The following is a 9,784-nucleotide window of genomic DNA, read 5'->3' as shown; positions in this document are numbered from 1 at the left end:
GGCTAGTTTACATAATTTCCCCAAAGACACAGTTTAATCACAAGACAAATAATTTTACATGACACAAAAAATGTCATTCTTTTTTTATTGTAAAATTGGGATTACAATGATGGATTAAATAAAAAGGTACAGTATTCGATGCCATCGGTGATAAAAGCCATGCATATTATTTTACGACTAACAGTTAATGTGAGTACAACGAGAAAATAACCGTGGACATGTTGGCATATTACAGTACAACCCATTACAGTACAATTGTGTATATATATTACAGCATTGTATAAAAATAGTAACTCAAGGTAGAAGGATGTAACAATTCTCCCACAAAATTCCCATTTTGATAGAAAAGGTTGGTTTAGAAAGTATAGCTGGGTCCTACTTGCTTTATCTAAATACACAGTTACACGTACAAACAGGCCATGGGTTATAAAAGTAAGAAAGGGTGTAAACTCTCTTTCCACAAAAATATTTCTCTCACACATGCTCTGGGCACTTTCAAACTTTTCCTGAGCTCCGACAACTCTCCACAAATTGGGGCAAATAATCTCTACCAGCCAGATTGCAGCCCTTAAAGTAGGAGTTACAATTTATTGCAAAATGGTGGCAACAGATGACAATGAAATGCGCTCTCTGAATTTAAGTTCCTTTTCTGTCCAACGTACAAATCATCAAAAGCTCATAACCGTTATCTCTACCATCCTGAGTGATGAAATTCTTCAACATGACAAACATTCGTCCGAACCACTGTATGATCTGAGCTCTCTGTTCTTCCTCTTCCATTACACGTGCTGTGTCTTTATTTGCCGCAATGCTGCTGCAGCTATTTCTCTCTGTGCCTTCTCTTGTCCTGACTTTCATCACTTTCCTCCTTCTTGACATCTTTAGCCCTCCGTACTTCAAAAACTACCTCTTATAAATTATATCTTTGGTTTCCATCTGATTCTTGTCTAAAAGAGGCATTTCGTGACCACCGTTTTACACCTTTTCCCACCACTGATTCTAAATCTGCAGGCCCTGTCATCTTTCATTCCTGTCTTCCATCCTGTCTATTTCATCCTCACTTCCTGGTGTTGACCAGTCTCTCTATCAGGGCTCTACGTGTCCTCTGCACCTCCTCGCCCAGCCTGTCAATCTCCGCTTTCAAGCGCTCGTTCTGCTCCGTGAGCTCCGTCACCTTCCTCTCGTTGTCGTGCTCTCTTTCTTTGCGACTCTTTTTGCCAGACGTGTAAGATGAGGACGTGCGCTGTGTGGAGGAGGCGAAAGAGGACAAGGCACCGTTGGCCCTCTCGCTGGTGGTCCTCTTGCGTTTGCCCAGGCGGGAGGACGGGTAGACGGAGGGAGACGACTCGGGCGAGGAGGGAGAAGAGCCATTTTGAGATGGCGACTGTGAGGCTGAGGAAGAGCAGGACGGGGAGTCGGGGACACAGGGCAGTTCCTCCTCACTGGCTGAGGGAGACGCAGGCTGGACATTATTAGCCTGGTGGTGTTGATGGTGGTGGTAATAATAGCCACTGCTGATCACCACTCCGCTCGTATCCACCATTCCCACTCCTCCTTCACTCAGCAACTCAAAGAACTCTGGAGGCAGCAGGTCACCCCCTCCTCCTCCTCCTGCCGAGCTATCTCCACCTCTCCCGCTCTCGGCCTCGCCCCGCCGCTCCTCTGCCACAGCTGGACTCATGCAGGAGGAGGAAGAGGAGGAGGAGGAGGTGTGATGCAGAGGCTGGGGGTTGTGGATCTCCTCGGTCGCCCTCTGGACACCCTCGCCCCACGTCTGGCTTCCGTCCGTCAGCCATGTCAGAGAACAACTCTCCAGAACATCCAGGAACTCCGGCTCTTTCTGTGAACAAGAAGCGGAAAAGTCAACACCCGATAAAAAACTTAGAAGTACAACAGAATTTTACATCACCTCGTTTGTGAAAATACATTTTTTGCAAAACGTTTTAAAATTAAAATCATAATAAATACAATGGACCTCGACACTCACACTCATTGAGGGCGTGAAAGGCATTTTCCTCTTTGAGCTACTGACCTCGGTGCATGGGGGGGCACGTGCCAGTTTTGCCCCTCCCGTGTCGGAGCCCAGAATATCCTGCAGGTCCTCATACCACGCCTCCAACTCTGCACCACACAGCGGCCCCACGCCGGGGGGGTACGGCGGGGGCAGGTGAAGCCATTCGGCAGTCATCTCGCCAGTCAGTCGCAACGCACAGATACTCGGCCACACGGTTCACACTGGACCTGGAGGGGTGGGGCGGGGGGGCGGCACACGCAGGGCGGTGGGGAAAAACAAAGATGAAGGGAAGAGGGCAGAGCAAACTCCTGTTAGTCGAGTGACACCTCATAGCTCCGCCTCCAGTCAGTTTAAATTGTCAGTGTTCGGCGAAGAGGTGAGTTGTGGTTCGTAGGAACGAGGGATGAAGGAGGTGTGTGTATCGTTACTGAGGTTGTTGCAAGAAGCAGTTATCTTTATAATAGTTTACTCCATGATAAAACCAAGCAGACCATAGTCTAATCCACTTGACTGATGGAATAACAGTGAGAGAGTCAATGACTGTACTGCATGTAAACTGTTGATAGGATGAGGAATTTGAAATTTTTCTAAATGTGTATGAAAAAACTCAACCTCCAGGACGGTTAATGTAGAAATGAATGAAGCGATTAAATGTCATGAATAACAAACATGCAGCATTCACAATGTCAAATAATAGAAGACAGGTTTACCTTTGGAAAGTCTCTGTTTATCAAGTATGCCAATATGTCGGAGATAGCTTGTCCCAACTATTCTGAAAGGGGGAAAAAAAAGGATTTGATAAATTAGCCATACTCATTTAAAAAAAAATCTGAACCCTGAATTTTGCTGAGATTTCAAAATAATAATGATGATTTTCACAAATACAGAGCAGGCTCGATTTTGAAAGAAAAAGGCAACTCTAATTACCAAATAGCTGCGTTGGGAAAGAACAGAAAATAAAATAATTAAAGCCAAATAAAATGTCAATAATTGTTGAATCGATCCAATAAGGAGATGCTGTCACTTCGTTCTTGTAAACAAAGACCGAAATGATCTCCACTGCGCCCCCTGGTTTCCTCGATCCTCAATACACGTTGGGATCGATAAACAAGTGGTAAAAAAAATGAAGGGATGAATAAATCCTGACAATGATGAATGAAATGAGGTCTGACAGTCCAACCTGCTCCTTCTGTTCACGGTTTGAATCCATTTCACACACATTACATTCACGAAGAACAATTATTATTATTATATCATAATTATTCTGGACAAAGCTTGGGTGAACATTGTAAATCAAAGTCAGAGTTTCTGCTTCACATGTGTGATGATGGCAGAAAGTCAAACTACATTTTTACACGGATGTATCTAACTGTTTTATAAAGAAGTAAAAAAAATCTAATTCTCTTTAACTTGCTGTTAAATGTTAAAATTCCACAAACTAAGCGAGCAGGAAGACGCTTAAATTGAAATGTGCAAATTGAAATGTACAGATTGTGTCTTTCCTCTGGTAATTGTGTTATATTTAGAAGATTTGTTTTATTCTTTAAAACGAGGCAACATGTCCAGTCACAGCCAAGACAGTTACGTCATGGAAATGCGAGTCCAGCTGGAGGAAGACTGGGCGAAACAAAAGGAAACGACACAGTGAAAAACAATAACGGGTTTAATAGAGAAGGAAAAACGAAATCACTTTAATTTAGAAATCTATCAATTTAGCGTTGGGACATTTATTCTGAACCGGCGTGTACGGAGGAATTTAAAAAGCCGTCTGACAACAACTGTCAGTGTCATTCACTCGAAGAGACGAGTCTCACATCTTTCATGACATTTTAATTCACTGACACCTGGAGATTTAACAAATGCAAAGCGAGGCTTTTAAAAACTTAAATATTAACTTGGGGAGTTAAAAAAAATAAAACAACTTGGAAGCTCGAAATAAACAACTTCGCAGACAACACGCAACAAAAACAACAACTCTGGTGTGAATATTAGATTTAAAAAAAACAACCGTGACTCAAAAAAAAAATTGTCAATGAGATATTTGAGTGAATAAAAACACTCGTCCCTTTTCTCTCTCTCCGGTTCGTTTGTTCACGGTCCAGATCCGAGCTCGTAAATCCGAGCACCGGCCGAACCCCCCCCCCCCCCGACAGCAAAGTCCACAAACAGCCACTCACCCTTTTCCGTTTATTCGCTCGCCTTCTCGACTGTCTCGAACTCGAATGTGGGTAGTTTAGTAAAAAATGTCGATAGCTCATGTTAACCATTGTTCAGTCTGTGCGGCTGAATGTGATTCTTCGGAAACTCCCGGCGGTGTTTATAAGGGAGGAGAGCGGCCAACCGAACTATGCTAGGGAAGGGGCGGGGCACGGAGGGAGGCGGAGTCGAGGCAACCGAACATGCTGCGAGGTCGACAAAACGACGTGGCAGAGCGTCCAATAAGCAGAGAGAGGCCGAGTTGTTCTCCTTGGCGACATCCAATGGGCTGCTCGGAACCGGGGGAAGGGGGCGGGAGCTAGCAGCAAGTCGTCTCCCCGCTGCTCGTCTCCTCTCCAGCATAGTTTGTTCGAGCAGCAGCTGTGATGCAGGCGTGAGGCGGCCAGGACGAATGTGGGGCGGATGGGAGTCACATGAAAGGAATGATGCAACTCCTGGCAACCGGTTTCCAGCCGGGGATAAAACTCCAGCGGAATCACAGCATGTTTTATTAAACAGACTCGGCTCCGGAGAAAAATCTAAAAATATACATATATGCACGGACGCATCGCTCATGTCGAAGAATCGTTTGTTTCCGGAGCACAAAGGCCGAAGCGATTTACACGCCAATATAACATTTAATATATATAAATAAATAAGTGTACACATGTCCATTTATTTGTGAATGTGATGGGTTTTTAAATTTAATTTTATTAGATGTGTGGTTTTCTCCTGAGTCTGAATAACAAGCAGCACCTGACTTCACACACCTGCTGTATCCCACATGACCACCAGGGGGTGGGACATCAATAACAACAATCATGATGATATCGACAATAAGAGTAATATTAAATATGATAATGATGACAATGGCCGTATCAAAGTGTCACTGGTCCACCACCATGTTGTGTTTCTGTAGGTCAGATTGTCTTTTGTGTATTTCCGGTGTTATTTTGTAAAAAAAAAATGCCACACACTTTCCCTGTCGCATTCCCGTGGAGCGCGCGTGCGTGTGCGTCTCGGATGGGTGGGATCCAACAACACACTGCCCCCCCCCCTCCCCTCCCCACCTTTACTCTCATCCCTTTCTTCTTCGTGTCCGGTTTGATTGTGAATGATGAAACTCAGCACATTTCTTCATTAGTTCGCCATAAAAACTCGCAGGTGATTTTTTTTTAATTGTTTTCATTTCATCAGTTCCGGTTTGTTTGTTTCTTCTCTCTGAAACGTCAGCTCACAGCTCGAGGTGGAGCCTCACAAAAACAACACGGACACATCACAGCCGAACAATACTTTCTACGCTATTTAAGAATAGATGTCAGCCGATAGATATAGCTACAATATATATTATGAGCCTATATATTTAATTAAATATCAGTTTTAAAATGGCAATATTTAAATAATTCAACTTTTTATTCCCCACAGTCTCACATTTGCTGATACACACAGCTTATAACAAAATTGAGTAACTATATAGAATTTACATGAAAGCTTTGTGACACTTTAAATCAATAAATACATTTTTCTAATTTTTTTTTCCTTGGTACCTATTGGTCAGCCCTTGCTCTGTGTGTGTGTTTGTTTGTGTGTGTGTGCCTATACTGTGGGTTGTGATGTGAAGCTCTTTGTGTTACATTTTGTTTATATGAAAAGTGCTGTATAAACCAAGTCATTATCACTATAAACTAACCACTGTTTACTGACACATATTAAAGACAGTTCCTTAACTCAGAAGCTGAACTTGGAAAATATCACATTCACTTTAACAAACTGCCTGTTAAAGGTTATATTGCCATAAATTCACTATTTCAGCACATTCTCACTGTTATAATTTAGTTTATTGTTTAATGACACAATACAACCGATAAAAATTAAAGCAAACTCACATTAAAGATCATACACACACAATAAAAGTCGTTATTAAACAATATAAAGTGATGTAACATGAGATTTAAAGCACTCGGGTTCAGCAAGGTCACAGTCTCACAGTCTCACACATGGAAGGAGACATGTTCTCCTGTGATAGTTATTGTTTTTATTGAAAGTTATTATTATTGTTATAATTGTTTTTGGATCATGAGGAAGGTAAACAACAGCCTCGATGTTGTTGTTGTTGTTTGGGTTGTTGGTAGCGACCGCGACAACAACAACAAAAACTACAACACAACAAAAGCACGTTTCCTTGATTTTTCTGCGACTCCAGACACTTTGTGTGTCCTGATCCCGGACACGCGCACGCTGACTGGTTCCCATGCAACGCGCACGGCTCCACACACGCGTGCAGCCCCATAGCAACAGCGCCAAGCAGCGAATAGAAAGCTCCAGTGCTGTCTCTAGGACCCGGGTTAAAGCGCTGCAGGAAGCACCGCCAACACGTCACCACTTGAGTGGCTGTTGCTGAGTAGTTCAGCGCACTTTCTCTCCCTCTCTCTCTCTCTCCCTCACACACACACACACACACACACCCTCCATCCCTCCCTCTCCACCCCTGCCGTCTGTTTATTTTGTCAGTGCCATAGTCTGTGTTGTATTCATTATAAAACAGTGTTTACAACCACACACACCCAGGCTGCCTCTTGTTCTGGCTTTTGTCAGTATGATGATGATGATGATGATTATGATGATGATGATGGGCCATGCTTTCTAACTGTTGTTACCTTAATAATTAAACATATTAAGAAACGACATGTTACACATCACACACGTACGTATAGTTTATTCGGTCACCTTTTGTCTGATTGATTTTTGACTTGTGGACTGAGCTGAGGTCAGAGTGTAAACAAACATCATGTGGCTGAATGGCACTTACAGATATATAAGTTGTAGTGGTGTGTCTGTAAGGTTTGTGTTGCTCTGAGCCTCATCACACTAAATGCCCTTTAATAACTACACAACTGTGTCACATGTTACATCATGTTTTTTTACCACACCAGCCACACAAAGCAGGAAACAGCACTAAGCGTACTGGAGTACAGATAGAGGCATATAATGCAAAACAGTTAAAACAACAACATTTTACAATGATGATGATGAGAAAATGTATTTAATTAAAAAAATGTGAGTTGAGGAATTTGTTTTTCTTTGTGCGTCGCTATGCTGATTTTACACTGTTGTGTGCAATATAACTAATAACCAGCAAAGAAAAGAAAGAAAAGCTCAGCAGTGGAGCTTGTTGTTTTTCTTCAGTTACTGTTACACCCTAATATCAAATCCCCTCTTTTGTTTTCTTCTGTTTCGCAGACATAAAGAGTCTGGGAAATTTCCAGGCAGCCCAGCACCACACTCCTGCCTCTCTGTCCTGTGCCCTTGGTCAAGGCTCCACACCCAGTTCCACACACACACCCAGTTCCACACAAACACACACACACTCTCACACACACACACACACACAAACACACACACACTCTCACACACACACACACACACACACACACACACACACACACACACACACACACACACACACACACACACACACACACACACTCACACACACACACAGACCCCAGCTGTCGGAAATCTTCCCCTTTCTGAGAGGGGACCAACTGATACAGCTGTTAACATGGTGATACAGTAAATCCTGTTTTTCTCTCTCTCTCTCTCTCTCTCTCTCTCTCTCTCTCTCTCGCTCCTTTCTCACCGTGTGTTCCAATTCTTTTTCCTCCGTCTCTAACAAAGACCTCCTCACCTTATCAGACATTACATAAAAATTACATAAATATGACTTATTCTTTACGTTATGTTAGTGAGATCTGTAGAAAAACAATTCCAGAACACTCTTAAATTGTGTTTAAGGTGAAACGTAACTTCAAAATTCAAAGTGCTGGGAGATTTTAAAGCATATGAATATTTATTTTTTCAACTAATTAAAAACAACAGTACTTTCTCTTAATCTTTATGTCCATGCTGTTACTACATTCCTCTCTTCTGCCTTCGCCCATGTTAGCTGAGGCCGCTATTGCTGTTCTCTATTGTCTGCTGATGCTCATCAATCAACTGTTTTTTCCCATCCATCATTTACTTTACAGCAAAATATCCCACAATTTACACAAGCAAGTTAATTTATTCCTAATTTTTTTGAGTTATCAAGCTGTACATCCTCAACTCATCCAATTCTGGCTCGGCTGCTGAACGTCACATCCACTTGTTGAGATTTCTGCGTTCTCCCGAGCTCTTGGACGACTTTGCCCACAAATCTCGTTACGTATGTTAAACCCATGCAGAGCGTCACCTATCTTCACCCTATACCATCTCCCTCTTCCCATCCTGTCATTCGCTGCCAGCCTCATTCTGCCCCACAACGGGATCCACCCAGTTTTTCCTCCGCTCACCTCCACCCACTTCTTCTGTCCCCCTCTCTCTCTTTCTTTCTCTCTCTCTCTCTCTTTCTCTGCTTCACCACAGGCTCCTCACCTGTCCACACTCGTTCAGGAAGATCTGACAAACTGATACAGGGGCCACTGTGCGGCTTTTCTTTCTCTTCTCTGTAGCTTGTTGCTGATTTCTGATGTCAGGTGTTTATTCTCTGTGTCTAGGTTTCCTTGCCTCTTGCAGCATTTGTTTTGTCGGAAATGTTACTACTGTTTATTTTACAATTTGAAACTGTTTTCCTCAAGTTATTTTTCTGATTCGGGTTATAGATTCTCAAAAACCTACCTACTACAATATGGACGTGAATAAGCACATGCTACTATCATCATATACTCCCAGTGCCTTCCTTTGTCCATCTCTAAATTTGTCTCAAATGTAATTGTAAACAACAGTTCTTTGTCTTTATCTTCATGTCCATGCTGTTACTACATCTCTTCTGCCTCTGCCCGTCTTAGCTGAGGCCAATTTTGCTGTTCTCTATTGTCTGCTAATGCACGTTAATCAACTCGTTTGCATTTTATTTCCTCAAGAAGTTTCCCCCGTCCATCATTTACTTTACAACGACAGATCCAGCATTTTACACAAATCTGTCTCAAATGTAAAACTTAAGAAAAAAGGCTTTGGCGAAAATACAAGCTCCTGTGAGGGAGTGGAAGACTACATTAAAGTTTAAAAGCCTGTGGTCTGAACAGGTGAGTTTAATGGCAGTGAGGCACCCACACACCCACACACACACACACCCTCTCCAGCTTCGTTTTCAACCTTCACTTCTTCTCCTCTTTGTTTTCCCCGCATCAGAACCAGAAGCAGGGATTTGGGAGCAGTTGCTTGCTCCCACCTCCTCCCTGCTGCTCTGTGCTGCCTAAGGACTTAGACGTTTACTCTGCCCAGTGGACCAAAGGTTGGTGGAAGCTGCTCGGATATATAAATATACATATATGCATGTATACACACACACACGAGGAGCTGAGTTTTCTAGTATTTTATGTTGCTGAGAGCCCTCTTAGAACAACCCATTTTTAAAAAAGGTCCGTTTTCCAATAGAGATTCTCTCTTTATCACTCATTCATTGGCCTTGTTCTCCTTGTTTGTATTCTGCGCTGCGAGGAGAGCAACAGTCCGGGAATTAATTTTTTATTCTTTAACGCCCTGGTTAACAGTTTTGAGCTGAACCCCTGGTCAGTCAGCGCTCAGATGGTAACT

General features: G+C 42.8%; 1 protein-coding gene across 2 annotated transcripts; it reads right to left on the bottom strand.

The window, feature by feature from the left end:
• Positions 1 to 71: 71 nt before the first annotated feature.
• Positions 72 to 4,316, bottom strand: ddit3 (DNA-damage-inducible transcript 3). Of its 2 annotated transcripts, none has more exons than XM_061069336.1 (4): positions 4,192 to 4,316; positions 2,725 to 2,786; positions 1,988 to 2,241; positions 72 to 1,840 (listed from the first exon to the last, which is right to left on the bottom strand). In XM_061069336.1, the coding sequence occupies exons 3-4, from the start codon at positions 2,186 to 2,188 to the stop codon at positions 1,058 to 1,060; spliced, it is 984 nt and encodes a 327-aa protein (XP_060925319.1). In that variant the 5' UTR covers positions 2,189 to 2,241; positions 2,725 to 2,786; positions 4,192 to 4,316; the 3' UTR covers positions 72 to 1,057. The 2 variants fall into 2 exon arrangements, with proteins under 2 accessions (XP_060925319.1, XP_060925321.1); XM_061069338.1 differs by having other exon boundaries at positions 2,033 to 2,241.
• Positions 4,317 to 9,784: the final 5,468 nt, after the last annotated feature.

The sequence above is a fragment of the Limanda limanda genome, chromosome 4, assembly GCF_963576545.1.
Source record: "Limanda limanda chromosome 4, fLimLim1.1, whole genome shotgun sequence".
NCBI classification, from domain to species: Eukaryota; Metazoa; Chordata; class Actinopteri; order Pleuronectiformes; family Pleuronectidae; genus Limanda; species Limanda limanda.
Note: the sequence above shows the minus strand (reverse complement) of the source record. Positions and strands in the feature narration are given on the sequence as shown.

Coding starts and splice junctions, on each gene's coding strand:
- ddit3 (XM_061069336.1), bottom strand. CDS start 2,188: ATGACTGCCGAATGGCTTCACCTGCCCCCGCCGTACCCCCCCGGCGTG. Junction 1,841..1,987: donor CTTTCACGCCCTCAATGAGT/GTGAGTGTCGAG, acceptor TCTTGTTCACAG/AAAGAGCCGGAGTTCCTGGA.